A 16,220-nucleotide genomic window follows, 5' to 3' on the forward strand; every position below is an offset into this window, starting at 1 on the left:
TGATGGAATAAGATCTGCCGCCACGTGTGCACCCCCTTTAATCTTAGGGTAGGTCATCTATATTTTGAGCCTGCAAAACCCCTTTAAGATCACTCCATTTTATATACTATATATGGTATGTAGGAGAAGGGAAAATATCTGATCCCTCTGACATTAAGGTGCAGGATGCGCTCACCCCTCCACATTGCTTCAGGTCCTATCAAGATTACTTTTATATCCTGAGAGTCAGAAGATGGGAAAAAGTTCATTTATGTAACATCTGGTTAGGAGTCAGCCCAGCTACAGTGCACAATGCAGATAGATAGATAGATAGATAGATAGATAGATAGATAGATATACATATATGATATGATTCTGCTAATAAGCAATTAGCTTGATGTTCTTGATAACCATAAAATTAATCTAAGACATAATGACATGACAGGTCGGTGCAGGTCACTACATCTAATCCACTACACACCCTGGACTGAATGAGCTCTGCTACATGCTCAGTGCTGCAGTGACATCTAGTGGTGTAACACCTGCACTGCTGCACAATAGAATATTCCCCTGCACAGGCCTATTTCTTCTCTTATTCATCCTCTGTATAATATTATTTTCCTGTCAGCAGGTCTGAGGCCGCTCAGCATCAGCCTTCTCCATAGACTTCTTTGCAAATAAAAAAAAATAAAATTTACAACCCAATATGAAGAGATAGAACCAGATTTCTTTAAAAAGATAGATTACAAAGTTTCTTCTATTCACCAGAACTATTCATGGATGGGAATTGCTTTATAATCTGAAGGACAGATATACTTCATACATGTGCAGTCTATAAGCAAGTGTGTAAATGTACATATCACCATTACACTGCCATAAACCCCAACACAATACAACGTACATGACAAAGAATCCTCTGTAATAGATACACGTGTAGTATATAAGGGATACAGTATCACCGGTGAACAAAAGGATATTCAATGTCCCCTCCGACCTCAGGGATGTGGACAGAAATATCACAGTATATGGATTATCAGGATCCCTTACATAAGTCGTGACTACTGAGAACTTAAGGAGTGTCAGTGTAAGGTGCTACAGTCACATACATAGGGGGCGCTATCTGCTGGAGATGGCAGACTAATGACACACAATACAGCGTATAGCCAGGGGGTGCCGTCTACTCGTTTCTATTGGGAACTCAATACAGGATCGACATCTTTACTTTGCCCAAGACTTGTCTACAAGTCTGTTATTGGATTATATGAAGGGGAGCGACCCAGCAAATCGACCACATCCCTGTTACCAGGCCAAGACCCTGCGCCACATTAATCCACATGTACAGCACCACAGCAATGTCAGATCTGCATGATAGCTAGAAGGAAGGTCCCTTGTGCAGTCTCCTATTTAAATTAATGGAATTGAGCTGCAATACCACTCACGGCCTCTTGACAAGAGGGGCGCCATTCCTTGAAGAAGCAGACATGTTATTCTGCTGTCATACAACCCATTTATAGATGACTTGTCACCTCTCCTGATACATCTGTTTCAGTAAAACGACTCCCCCATGACATAACTCTGGAGGGTCTGTTCTTACACCTCTGTTTTGAGCTGTGTCCATCATGCCATGGTTTCCGCCGTGTGAACAAACCCTTATAGGACTGCATACACTTACATTATCCTCTATTGTACCCCCCTACCGATATGGAGGCATTTCTACTATCCCCACCCGTCCGGCCGCGGGGACCTCTGACTCACGTACGCACCACACCGCCAGGTATAACTTTATACTTATCGCTTCCTTTATTGTCTGTGGTATAATATATGTTTATTACCCGGCAATATTCACACAGTGAAACTGCCGCACCCATTTCATTCACAGCAGAGTGCGAAACCAGAAACCAGAAGAAACTAACCCTAGAAGACACAAGGCCATGAGATAAGAAAACAAGGCGCAGCAAACAATGGGGATCCTGTGACTACATACCATTGGAGGGGTCTTCTGGTCACCAGATAAGATGATGGTAGATGGGGGCATCACACGGTGGGATAAAGAGGTATTCCGACCCTTCATGTGGCATTTAGAGTACCATGTTCCTTACTAGAGTTGATTCGAATAGTATTCGAAACATAGTTTCGAATATCTCGCTCCCTTAGGAATGAATGGGAGCGGGCGAACAGCGAGGGGTTAAGCACCGGCCGCTTCCATTCATTCCTATAGTTTAGAATACTATTCCCTCATCTCTATTCCTCACCACTAGAGGGAGACATAATACGGGGCTATTGGAATATTATTCAATGATCTGCTCTATTATTATACAGTTCAATTCAGGTGACAAAACATAATTTGGAGACGTCGACACGCTGAGCAGGGCAGAGCCTCGCACTCCATGTGTCAGCAGCAAATCCATTTACTTCACCTGTCAAAGAAAGTTGCCGAAATCGTATCCTGAAAGATCACGGTCAGACTGTTTTGGTTTTTACATGACATATGAAGGCTACAATAGCGCTGGAATCAGTGGAGCGGAGTCTCATAAGTCGGAAGAAGTTGAACTTGGTGGAGTTGGTGAAAGGTCCCCTGTAAACACTGCTAGATTGTAGATAAGGGGCTACCCAGTGCACAGAATGAAGCAATAAATCATTTAACCAGCAGCAGAAGAATCCAACTCCACCCCTCCCCTCTCTGTAGAGCGCTCTGTGTGCAGCTAAATACTGAGAAATAAATTATGTCTTTCTCAAACAGAATAATATTACGGTTATGGGTTCTAGATTTTGTTAAGGACACGTTGATCCAGGGTTTCATACGGATTGCCAGATTGGAGTCGGGAAGGAATTTTTTTCCCCTGACATTGAGCAATTGGAATGAGCCTCCTGTGTCTAGAGAGATGCCCCGCACCCGCACGGCTCTCTCCATTCACTTCTATGGAAGTTCCAAATGTGATGGGACCCCGAACAGACAAACCGTACTCCACTCCAGAATGCTATTTTTGGAAGAATAATGGAAGACTGTAGTGTAATCCACAGAGAAATGTCCTAATTTAGACACCAAGGCTGGGCCGGGTTATGGGCTTACACAATAACGTGTCCGTCACTTCCTGATTAGATTTGCAAGGCAAAATGTGTGATTACAAAGCGACTTCTATCAATGAATACTGAAATCCAGCTTTGAATAACAAGCAAACCCAAGAGCAAAGCTTCAAAGCCCCGGGAAGAGTCAGCGCACCTTCACTTCTAAAGGACTTCAGATAATTCGAGGAGACCTCAATGACACCACAGGGTGTGACCCCAAGAACGATGACTAGCAAGCCAGGAGCTAATGAAGCCAAGCCATAAGTCACAGAGCAGACAGGTCAGAAAGCCGACCCCTCCCCGGACTATAAAGCAGAACAATTCAACAACTTTTCATTTTCTGGCAGCATTTGTGACATTAATAAATGTTGTGATCTATTTCATTAACAAATTGTGGAGCCTTTCTGGGAAATCCGGAGCCAAAATCCACTTTGTCCTCTGCTGTACAAATGCACAAAGAAAAAGAGGGGAGGGGGGGAGGGGGTCACGTCATACAGTATATATCCGGTATTATATAACCTAGGACATAAATGTTCTACCTGTATTATGTCCAGAGATATCAACAGCTGGGAGAAGGAGAAGCTCAACAGAGAGGGAATTGTTCTTTGGTAAGATGATAAAGGGAGAGCTGTCAATCATCCTGAGTGGGCGGAGCAATCAGGACTCTCAATCTGTATCATAGGAGACCCATCAGGATTCACTCAGAAACCCTCCTCCAAAATGTATAACCCTACCTCATGTAACCCTATATATCACACAGCTCAGCTTCTCTCCTATCATATAACCCTATATATCACACAGCTCAGCTTCTCTCCTCTATCCTATAACCCTATATATCACACAGCTCAGCTTCTCTCTTCTATCATATAACCCTATATATCACACAGCTCAGCTTCTCTCCTCTATCATATAACCCTATATATCACACAGCTCAGCCTCTCTCCTCTATCCTATAACCCTATATATCACACAGCTCAGCTTCTCTCCTCTATCATATAACCCTATATATCACAGAGCTCAGCTTCTCTCCTCTATCATATACCCCTATATATCACACAGCTCAGCTTCTCTCCTCTATCATATAACCCTATATATCACAGAGCTCAGCTTCTCTCCTCTATCATATACCCCTATATATCACACAGCTCAGCTTCTCTCCTCTATCATATAACCCTATATATCACAGAGCTCAGCTTCTCTCCTCTATCATATACCCCTATATATCACACAGCTCAGCTTCTCTCCTCTATCATATCCTGATAGCTTCACTTTAAGAAAACCTTTTGAGAAAAAATGGTATTGTGATGCTGAATGCGGACAGGACTGTAGCCAGCACCTTATAAAATATTTAAATGCTCAGTCTGTAATAATATAACTATACAAAATGTCATTAGATTTGCAGATGGAGAGCTGAAGCGAGTGTCAACGTAACCTACTCCGCCAGAAAATAAAAAATGTGTTCTTATTGGTGATAGGGGCAACAAACACTATTAGACAGTTTTTATAAATCTGTCCCATTTCTATTAACAGACGTCTCACTCACCTCTCCTCAATCCTGTTCTTGTCCATGAGGGGTTGTTTAATCCACTGGTTGACCAATCTTTGCCCCTGGGGGGTCTTACACTTGTTTAACAGTCCGGCCAGTGACTGCGTTCCTGTCGTGTCCTCAGCTGCGCCCTTGGAGAGAATTGGAAGAGAATGTAAAGGATCCTTCACCATGTGTTACATCACTAAAGTAAAGCTGTTCATTTACATTAGGCTGGGTTCACACTGTGTAATGCGAAGCTGCTTTTGACATGGAATTCGCCTCAAAATCAGCTTCAAATTCTGTCTGCAATCCTCCTGCCATTGTTTGGAATGGAAAGCTGTGACAGCTGCTATTTTTGCTAGATCGTCTTGGCCGCTTACACCAGCTTACTGAGTAAGCGGCCATTTTCTTGTGGCCCGGGCATGCGCAGTTGGCTCTGCCCGAGGCCTAGAAGATTGAAACCCAGGACTGAAGACGACACAGGGAGAGGACATTCTAGAAGAAAATGGAGGCGGGGCTGGAGAGTTCTCTTGCAGCATTGGGGACGCCCCCAGTGCTTGCGAGAGAACTAATTTGCATACCGAGGAAGACCCGGATTTCTACCGAACGGTGACACGGAGAAGAAATCTAAAGGTAAGAGAAGAATAGCCTTCTACATTAGGCTACTACGTGTTAGGGAGAAAAAATTGAGTTTTAATGATAGGATCCCTTTAAGCAGTTTGGCACCATTAATTTTATCAAAATCACTAACATCATCCACCAAACACCCCTTCCCCCCCCCAAATAGCCTCTACCCATCTGCATCCTTAAGGTTGAATCCAATGGTGAAGCAGGAAGCTTTCATCATCCTGCTCCACCATTCAGGCTGCCAATATTGATGTTTGTGGCTCGGTGCATCGAGCCAGACACAAGTGAATGAGTGCAACAACATTCCCCATAGTAACGCGGATTGGCAAGTATCCCTTGGTTTAATTTATATGACACAGCTTCTGTGTGGGGGTCAGATCTCCCAGTGGTCACACATCCGGGCAGCCAACGTCACAGCTCTGGTTTTGTAGTTTTCTCTTCCAACCACAAATCTGAATGCGATTGAAGAGGATGAATTCCAGAGCAGATAAATACCTCTCTATATATCGCCATCCCTCCCTGCTGTTATCACTGAGAAAATCTACTGACGTGAAAGAGCAAGCCTTGTCTGAACACGCCTCAACTACATAAGAATAAAATAGGAAACTGCCAAAGAAAGTGAGAAAAATGCAACCCGCCTCACCCTGCACCCCGGGCTTCACAGACACACCGTATACTAATCATTCATTGTCGTTTTCTGACCAGATCAGGCTACACGACAAGCATCAGATATACCAGGACAGAATGGGCAGTGCCAGTGCGTGACCCTTTTTTTTTGCCCCAAACCCATTTTCTGAACAGTATAAACTATATCTTTTATAAGGAGTGTTACTTAAAGGGATTGCCCAGGATTTGAAAAACACAGCGACTTTCTTTCAGAAACAGCACCACACCTGTCCATGGGTTGTGTGTGGTATTACAGCTAGGTTTCACGGGACTGAGCTGCCGTACCACATCCAACCAGTAGACAAGTGTGGTGCTGTTTTAGAAGAAAGTCGCCATGTTTTTCTGGTCCTATAAACAACTTTAATGGGGGGTATCTGGGCCTTATATATTAATACCTATCCTTAGGGCAGGCCCATGTATTAGTGATCTCTGGGAGTCACCCAGGGCCCCTGCTATTAATCTGTCTGGTCCTGCTTTACCATACTGATGTCGTCATGTTCATTGGTCACATGGTACAGTGAAGGGGGCTGAGCTGTAGTACCCAACAAAGCCTCTACATAATGTGTGGCGCTGTGCTTAGTATTTAATGAAGAGGCTGCAGAGTTGGACCCCCACTGATGACCTATACTAAGGTTATATATGTGGATATAGGGAAACACTCCATACATATTGTATATGAGCCTTATGTTTAACATATGTGCAGAGAAAAGCTCCCAGCATATACATAGGCCATACATACATAGGCCATACATACACACATATACATACACACATATACATAGGCCATACATACACACATATACATAGGCCATACATACACACATATACATAGGCCATACATACACACATATACATACACACATATACATAGGCCATACATACACACATATACATAGGCCATACATACACACATATACATAGGCCATACATACACACATATACATAGGCCATACATACACACATATACACAGGTCAGCATCTGACAATAGCGGTTCCTATCGGCCACCAATAGGCCAGTATGTTATCAGGATTTGGTCAGGACGGGTGTACAAGATTGGCCGGTCCCTTTCACTCACATGCTCTGACTTGCAGCAACAGAAGTCATGAGGATCACGAGAGCGCCGACACCAATCAGTGGCCTCAGCCGTGGCTGGAGAGGGACCGGTCATGTCACTCACATACGCCACAGATTCCAGCAACTATTGAGGCCACAATTTGGTCTTGGCAGTCACGAGAGCCTCACGGCTTCCAGCACACAACCAGGAGAGGACTACAGAGTCCCAGGCGCAGGAGAGTCTGCCCTTTTTCCCCTTTCACCCCCACCTCGGTTGCTCCAAATCCTAAATAAAAGTTTGAACTGTATTGGAAAGAGCAAGAGACGGCACTTTCCTATTTGCAGGGCAAGAAAAAAAGCTGCACTTTATACTCCTTATACGATGGAGCCCTATAGGAAAGCTGTGCAGACACAGACCTACTTTCTTAGGCTCATTTGCCCCTTTCATGGGCAATTAGAGTCTATTACAGAAGGTCCTGGAAACCCCCGGCAGGAGTCTGTTGCGAGGGATGACGGGGACAGGCGTGTTCGGTGTTATCTTTCCTCATCTTTATCGGAATACACTATAAATTTCCCATAGCTGCAGGCAATATGACATGATCCCATACCCTGCTCGATCCCTGGTTTCCGTGCGGTAAAACACACAATATTCTGTTTGATCAGATAAATAAAGGCGAGGCGCCGACATTCATTCACAGCTTCCACAGGTATTGCAAAAATAAAAAAAAATAAAGTGAGCTCCTCTAGATTACAATAAAACGAGACAAAACAAAACCGTGGTGTTTGTTGGAGTGTGAGAGGACGGCATTCCTGAACACTGTAGTCAGGCCTGCTGTAACTTGTGCTGGGGCACGGCCTACACGGCAGATCAGCTCCAGCATTCCTTATGTAATGGCCGCCCTATACAAACCGCTCTGCAAATCTACACCGCTGTATGGGCCTTGTATAATACAACGTACTGTATATACCATCATTACTACCAATAGGAATGAACGGGTGCTGATCCAGTCCGGCCACTAGACCAGACGGCTTCTGGCTCCATGTGCATGTTCTGATGCTGGTGACTCTTGGTCAGTAGGGGTGCCGAGTGCTGGACCCTTAGAACAGGTCATCAATAGCCGATCAGCTGCTTGAAGAGACCGCAGCCTCTGGGTGAGAGTGCTGCAGCCTCTTCGCCGAATACCAAGTGCAGCGCCACACATTGCGCGGTGGCCGTGTTTGGTATTGCAGGTAAGACACACTGACTTGAATACAAAGTATACATGTCTGTTAATACCAAATACGGCGCACTGTATGGGGTCTGTGACATAGCAGCTCAGCATCATTCACTTAAACGGGACGGAGCAGCTGCACCATGTGACCAATGAACATGACATCATCGGAACAAAAGAGAAGCCAAAAAGGTTGTCTCTACAAACAGCTGATTGATGGGGGTCCCAAATATGAAGGGGTGCCAAGGTGTGACCTATTTTAGTTCACCCCTTTGAGGTGCATATACACATTAGTTCAGGGGGTCTAACCTAATAGAAGCCCCCCTACATAAGCAATGCTATTACCTGTGTGTAGCACCATTACCAGCGAGCCCATAAGCGCGCACACATAAAGTAACACTATTATCTATGGCAGGGGGCCATTATTCCAGTAATAGCTGTCTAATACTTCCCCAGAGTTAATAGTCTGCTCTCCCTTACATGCCAGTCAATGCTTGGTAGCACAGGCAATGCTATTCATTATGGGTGGGGCACCATTACAGTATTACTACCCCTCCCCCACACACCATTCAATGCTCTGCAGCACTATATAATCCTATTACATTTACACTGCAGTGATGTGGCGGGCAGGACGTCCTCTGGCCCCTATGCATCTTCTGTTTCCTTACTGGAACCACGACCCCTTGTCTATGGTACCGTTGGGGAAAAAAAAAATTATAAGATGCGTGGAGGCCATGTGTATAAGGAGGTCCCACCCGCTGCATCACTGCTGTGTAAATACAATAATTGACAAGTTCAGAATATTGGGGAGAGGCATCCAAAGCCGCCCCCTGACACCCTAACACTGTGGGGATGGCAGGGGAGAGTTACAGGTCGTGGCTCAGGGGTAGACAATAATGCAGCTCTGCACTCAGTGTCTGTATCCAAACCACTGGCCAGTGCTGCCCCCTCAGGGACTCAGGTGGCCCTGCCTGTGGGCTCCAAAAGACAAGGCCAGGGCTGGATTTGGCTCAGCTCTTGTGTCTGACACCTATGCATTAGTCTAAAGTGCATCAAAATGGAAGATTTCCACCAAAGACAACATGTACAGACTGGTCACGTCTGATATATACAATGTGGTTGTGCGATCACCTCTCCCCTCACCTATTCAGTACACCTGCGGAGCATATATTATATATATATATATATATATATATATATATATATATATATATATATATATATCACATAAGACAAGTCTTCAATAAACAGCCATGTCTATGTTTAGCTTTAGAAGCTGGCAATAGACATTAGGTGAAAGTCTGCCAACTTCACCAGGATCAGTCACCCATCTAATGTGAATGGGGATGTCAAAAAGGGGTAAAAAGGATGGGACATGTTGGATTTCATCTTGCCCAATCTTTTCTTCTCATGGGAGATATATTCCCCTCCGGCAATAGCTTATGTTCCTTTAGTCTGAGCAGAGTGTGCATGTGAATGTGGAGGTGACGAGGGACAGATTACTGACTCTGATAGGAGAATCTTATGATCTATACAAGGAGGTAGTAATAGATCTGTGACTCTCACTAAATATCAGGGCTCTCTGTGTCATTTATATTTCTGTAACTGCAGAATTTTAGCTTCAGAGTCTATGGGAGATGCATGTCTGACAATACTACCAATATATATTAATGGAATAGCTCTGACGTGATGTAACTCTGTATTAGATTCCACCTCTGTTTACTTGGGTGATACTTACAGGGAAAAGGTTCAACGCACCAACGGCAGCATTATCTAATCTCATGTATTGGTTCAGGTCAAAGCTGGTCATCTCAAACTGTCCGAAGTTAGACTCATCCGATAACAGCTCCAAATACTTCATGACGGCAGACAGGGCGGACATTGCAACCTGGGATTACAGGAGATGTTAGGACACAGTAGTACATACACTGAGGCAAACAGGTAAAGGTAGCACAGGCGCATCACACAGCTCACTATCCCCAGAGTCTGCATTTACCTATGGGCACCAAAACTGCAAGCAGATCCCATCCAAGAAAAATAGAAAATGGGCACAAACCATTCCTAATAAGAAATGACCCATGTTCTGGGTAAACCCTGATAACACCGGAAGGATGCCTGCCATTCAGATTAGAAGCCAGGATAATACTTGGCGTCTTATGTGAAAGTCCTACAATGTGAAAAGCAGTTTCCTGGGCACAATCACACAGGATAGGCATGAATAAACCTAAATTCTGCCGCAACAAAAATGGGGACAGAGAATACGTCTCATGCACCAGACATGGCCGCACCTGCATATACAACCGCACCGGACTGTATTGCCATAAAGCGTCCTGTACTTGCTACACCATATATATACATATACCTGCTTCTCCATCTCTGGTAAGGCCGCGCTGGTGATCTGTTCTCCTTTTTTCGCTTTCAGCAGGCGGTTAAGATCTTGGACAGAATCCTTTGTGGTAAATTCAGACTTCTTCCTATCGGTGATGAGAATCCCACCTCGCTGAATAATCTGCAGAAAGTAATTAAAGGAATAGAAAGATCAGATAAGCAAAAGAAAACTAAGTTTGCAGGATTATTGAAGCCGCATTGTATGCGGAAAAGCTGCTTTTTTTCTTGTTTTTTGTGTGTTTTTTGAGCCAAAACCTAAAGGACTAGGAAAGAAGGTTTTATACTTCTCCCTTCTGATAGATCCATGCCTGGTTTTAGCTTAAAAAAAACTCGTAGCTTTTCCAAAACATGTGGCCTCAGCCTTACTCTATGTTCACATCTGCACCGGCGTCCTTCTGGTGCACAGACCATTTTAATTTATGGACAATTGTGGTCCTGCAATCCCAATTTTCCCATCTGGAAAAGTCAGAGGCAAAAAAACAGATACCAGAGCGATCCCATTAGCGTCAACAGAGTTCCCCGGGATCCGTTGTTATCCATTATTACAAGGATTTGTTTTATTGATAAGTTTTTCTAGCCCTACAACGGAACAGAAAAACGGATTAACCCATTTATGTCGGAGGTTGTATTGTATTTGTGTTCCATTAATGGAACTCTAGGCATAAATGGGTTAACCCACGACACAGATGTGAACGCAATGTCAGACACCTCGGCAGTCTGGTAATAACAGATCGGAGACCTGCAGCGGTGTCACCATCACAAGACCCATACTGCTTGCACACATTATTGACATACCTGCCTTACTTTCCCCATGTCTCCGCCAGCATCTCCTCCAGGCATCACACACTCCTTTGGGCCAATCTGAACCAAGAGAGCTTCGAGATTGGAAAACTGATCGTTATCTGGAAATTCACACACTCCGAGCTTCCTGAAGGTAGAGTCTACGAAACCAACACCGACCAATCTCTGTCCCTCAGAGCTGACCAAGCGGACACCAACAACCCCAACAGCGGAGGACATGTCATTGTTGCCAAAGAGAATCTCCTCAAACTGGGTGAGATTTCCTGGTGAGGCCTGAAAAGAGAAAGTAGATGGTGAAATTATAATTCTTTTTTTGGCCCAAGAGAGATCCAAAGAACTCCGACGGGTGATTGGAGTGCTATAGATACGCTTCCCAAATACAATGTTCCCCAAGGCCGGCTATATAATGTAATGATCTTGTGCACGAATAAGCTTGAGGCAACTGCGGTTTTTGGCTGTGCTGCAGGGTCATGCACACATGTACTTGCTGTGCAACCAAAAACCACACTGCAAAACGTCAGCAATGTGCAGTGACTTGTACCAGGTCATATGCCTAGATCCCATTTATAGCAGTAATATGGCAGCTTGAAGCCCGTACCTTGAAAGCCAGATGCCAGTCATTCTCCTTGGAGGATTTGCCTCCAGACTTGTTCTTATAAACCTCTACACGATACTGGCGAACCAGCAGCAGATCCCGCACCACCGACTCAAAGTTCATCTTACTGAGCACCACGCTCTCCAGCTTCTTGCTTCCTAAAAATCAGAAAAATGATGATTTTTTTACAGTAAAACGGTTGCAATGCCCCCAGCGATTTTTATACTGAACTGATGACCTATCCACAAAAAAATGTAAAAAATCTGCAACAAAAGAAGCTGCATTTCCACAACGTGGGGCCTCAGCCTAAGGATACGCTCACGCAAGTTTTTGCAGGCTGAAAAAAACTTCAGGAATAAAGAAACGTTTGTTGATGCTTTTTTTTTTTTTATTTGCTTTTTTGAATTAAAAAAAAATGGTAAAATATTTAATATATAGGAGTTGTAGTTTTGCAACAACTGCAAGGCCACATTGCCCGGTGACCCTGCGGCTGTATGGGGATGCATAGAGCGTTTTTGTTGGGTCAGATGTACTTTTTAGTTCTACCATTTTGGGGAATGTCTATTGCTTAGATCACCTTTTACTTAAATCAGAGGCAAAACAGTGAAAAAAAAACCTGGTGGTTTGGGATTTTGACGTTCACCGTACAGGAAAAATCTCAGTAGATCGGGCATTTTCGGACACAGGGAGACCTAATGTGTTTGTGTTTCACAGTAATTTTCTACTTCTATATGTATTCTAGGGAAAGGAGGGATTTAGAACTTTTATTTATTTTAATATTTTATTATATATTTTTTTAAAGCCTTTTTTTTTTTTTTTTTTTTTTTAACAATTTTATTAGCCCCCCCCCCCCAGGGGGCTTGAACCTGCAATCATTTGATTGCAAGTCCCATAGACGGCAATAGAAGTGTATTGCCGTCTATAGGTGATTCTGTACCATTACTATATGACCAGCCGCAATAGTAATATTCCTATAACAGACCTGGGAGCCTTCAATTGGCTCCCAGCTGTCATAGAAACAGATCGGCTCCTGCGATATCGCCGCACAGGAGCCAGCCTGCAACTTTACAGGTATGGTGGGGACCGCAGGCATTGGCGTCTGCTATGGCGACCGCTCTGCAGCAGAGCAGCCGCCATTATACTTACAGACCCGACCTCTGCTGTAATAAGACAGCAGATGCCGGGGAGGGTTTTAGCCGCCAGCACAGGTGTCAGGGCCCGCAGTATCTCCACGCTCCTGTCGCTGCAGGAAGCCAGCGGCGGCAGGAATATGGCAATGCTGCGATTCCGCTTCTCTGCCCCCCTTCGGACTATAAGACGCACCCTCATTATCCTCCCAAATTTGGGGGGGAAAACAAAGTGCATCTTATAGTCCGTAAAATACGGTAACTGCAGAATCATAAAATACAGCAGATTTATCCTCCAGCATCAGTCACTGTGATAAATCTGGTGTAGTTTCAGACTTCCTGTAAGTCTCCTGTTCTATCACCATCGCCTAGAAGTGGCGACATCCCATTCACCTTCCTGTACAGGCTGCACCCAGTGGTCATGCGCTATTCACGCAAATACGGCTGCTGAGACAACGAACTGGCTACAGGATGACAAAGAGGACGCCATCACTGCCATAAAGCAGGAAGACGCTGCGCAGGAACATTTTTTTGCATAGTTTGTATAGGTCATACGCCATGGACTGCTTGACGTGACATAGAGGAGGCAGTCCTGCTTACATGGTGTTGCCCGCACTGGGGGGGCTTCATCCCCTGGGCTGCAGTGCAGGTTTATAGGGATTTTCTGGGACTCCTTGTCGGATACCCAGGACCCCCACAGATCAGCTGCTTAACGTGGCTGCAGAGTTTGGGTGCCTCATCCCCGCACAGCGCCCTACATCTCATGCTATATTGCAGCTCAGTCCCATTTACTTGAATAGGACTGAGCCGCACCATGTGACGCCATCATGAGCGCCGTGACCTCCGCAAACCGCTGGGGACCAGAGATCAGATTCCCGCGGCCATAACTATCCGAGCCACGCGCCTTTAATGGCTGCTATTAACCCTTTCATAGTGCTCTGTGGCCCCTGATATACAGGGCCCGGGTGTGACTGCCTATAAGAGCCCGGTAACATGTATAACATAGCGCCTCCACCTGATCCCAGGTACTTGATGACTCCATTGGTCTTGAAGACTTCCTTGGCGGCAAACAAGGCATCGCTGCCGTGCACCGTGTAGTACTCGCTCCGGTCAAACACTCGCACGGTGGTGTCCGGCTTCTCCGGCATGGAGTGGTAGAAGCTGAGGAAGCCGCTCTCGGCCCCGCTGTCCATAGACAGCTTCTCTTTCGGCTGCACCGCCATGCTGGAATCTCCCGCCAACTCACAGCAGCAGCAACAACACAGGACGACAGGCCGTAGGCAGAGCCGCGTCGCCCGGCAACGGCGTCATTACGTCAGCACGCAGCGTACGCACGCGCTGCGGGCGCCATCTTAGGTGAGGGCACAGCCCGGTAAGACTTCTAGCTGATGCCCACAAGAGGGTCTTAGCCCTGCGGATGGCGCTGATCTGGTCAGCTCTACTGATAAACCTTTAGTATAGGAAGACTGGATGGATTTAGGAAAATTGTCTAAGGCTAAGCCCCAGCTAATAAAGGGGTGCAGGGAAAACCGCAGCGGCGACTCATTGTGGCTTTTACCGCAGCACTTTTCATAGAAAATCCGTAGAGGTTTCCTCTGTGGATGTTCTGCTTCCATTATACCTATAGGGAAACCGCCAGCATTTCTGTAGGTATAATTGACACGCTGCAATTTCCAAAACCGCAAAGTTTGTGTCCATTACGTGTATTTTTCTGCAATGTCCCCTATGCAGGGACTGTAACGCGCTGCACCGCGCCCAAACTGTAGCATACCTCCCAACTTTTGAAGAACTGAAAGAGGGACAAAAAGTGCGGCGCGCCGTGGCAAATTTAGCCTCGCCCACTTTTGTGTTGACTCCGCCCATTCTCATTAATTTTTCATGTGCCCGCACACAGTATAATCCTCCTACAGTCACCCGTAAATTATATGTCCCCCCTCTATCTCTACCCCCAGTTTCATGTCCCTCCATCTCTGCCCCCAGATTCATGTCCCCTCCATCTCTGCCTCCCAGATTCAGGTCCCCTCCATCTCTGCCCCCAGATTCATGTCCCTCCATCTCTGCCCCCAGATTCATGTACCCCCATCTCTGCCTCCCAGATTCATGTCCCTCCATCTCTGCCCCCAGATTCATGTACCCCCATCTCTGCCCCCAGATTCAGGTCCCCTCCATCTCTGCCTCCCAGATTCATGTCCCCTCCATCTCTGCCTCCCAGATTCATGTCCCCTCCATCTCTGCCTCCCAGATTCATGTCCCCTCCATCTCTGCCTCCCAGATTCATGTCCCCTCCATCTCTGCCTCCCAGATTCATGTCCCCTCCATCTCTGCCTCCCAGATTCATGTCCCCTCCATCTCTGCCTCCCAGATTCATGTCCCCTCCATCTCTGCCTCCCAGATTCATGTCCCCTCCATCTCTGCCCCCAGATTCATGTCCTCCCATCTCTGCCTCCCAGATTCATGTCCCTCCATCTCTGCCTCCAGATTCATGTCTGCAAAGACCCCCGAGTATAATGATAGTATGTGGGGGCCCGCAGTGTCACTTACCTATCCTGGCCCAGCCAGGATCAGCAAGTGAATAGGGCCTGTAACGGCCAATTAAAAAAAAAACAAAAAACATGCAGCGGTAGCGGCTGTCACCAGGCCCGGGCCCTGTGGCAGTCGCCTCCGCTGCCTCTACGGTAGTTACGCCCTTGGATGGCAGCTTTTTGTTCTGCTGCAGCCATGGCAGACAAGCAATAGTCATAACAGAATGCAAGACCAAGTCCGCTTATTTTTAGAGTTTGATGTTGCAATAGACATGTTCACACAAGTGTGCATATAAAAGGTGCTACCAGCAAGTATTTATGGCATAACCACAGGATTAATACCCACACCCATTACAAGTACTTAGCCCAGTTACCATCATTTGGAGATTCAAAGAGTTGAGAAAGCATAGGACAAGGGAAGCCAACACAATGCAGCCCGAGAGATTCTAGCTTCAGCAGACCGCTAGTCCAATTCCTTCCTTAAAATCTACATTTGCCATCAGTAAATAGAAACCTTCATTTACTCAAGGGGATAAATTCTGTTCTAGTCATGTGAGGATCATGTGGATGCAAAGCTCACTACAGTACAATAGGGTTGTTGAGCACCTGACCAGGACAGGCCGTCATCCAGTTTCCTCTCCCACCATTGTATTAAA

The 16,220-nt window shown here is 45.7% G+C and overlaps 1 protein-coding gene across 1 annotated transcript in view; it reads right to left on the bottom strand.

Annotated features, from left to right (window-relative positions):
- MSH2 (mutS homolog 2) overlaps positions 1–14,304 on the bottom strand; it is a 67,445-nt gene extending 53,141 nt beyond the window's left edge. The window contains exons 1-6 of the mRNA XM_075267018.1: positions 14,058–14,304; positions 11,919–12,073; positions 11,315–11,593; positions 10,494–10,640; positions 9,870–10,019; positions 4,589–4,722 (exon numbers count right to left, since the gene is read on the bottom strand). Of these exons, the coding sequence (XP_075123119.1) occupies positions 4,589–4,722; positions 9,870–10,019; positions 10,494–10,640; positions 11,315–11,593; positions 11,919–12,073; positions 14,058–14,265 (1,073 nt within the window). The 5' untranslated portion in view covers positions 14,266–14,304. The remainder of the gene's footprint in view (positions 1–4,588; positions 4,723–9,869; positions 10,020–10,493; positions 10,641–11,314; positions 11,594–11,918; positions 12,074–14,057) is intronic.
- Positions 14,305–16,220: the final 1,916 nt, after the last annotated feature.

This window comes from Leptodactylus fuscus, chromosome 3, assembly GCF_031893055.1.
Source record: "Leptodactylus fuscus isolate aLepFus1 chromosome 3, aLepFus1.hap2, whole genome shotgun sequence".
Classification (NCBI taxonomy): Eukaryota; Metazoa; Chordata; class Amphibia; order Anura; family Leptodactylidae; genus Leptodactylus; species Leptodactylus fuscus.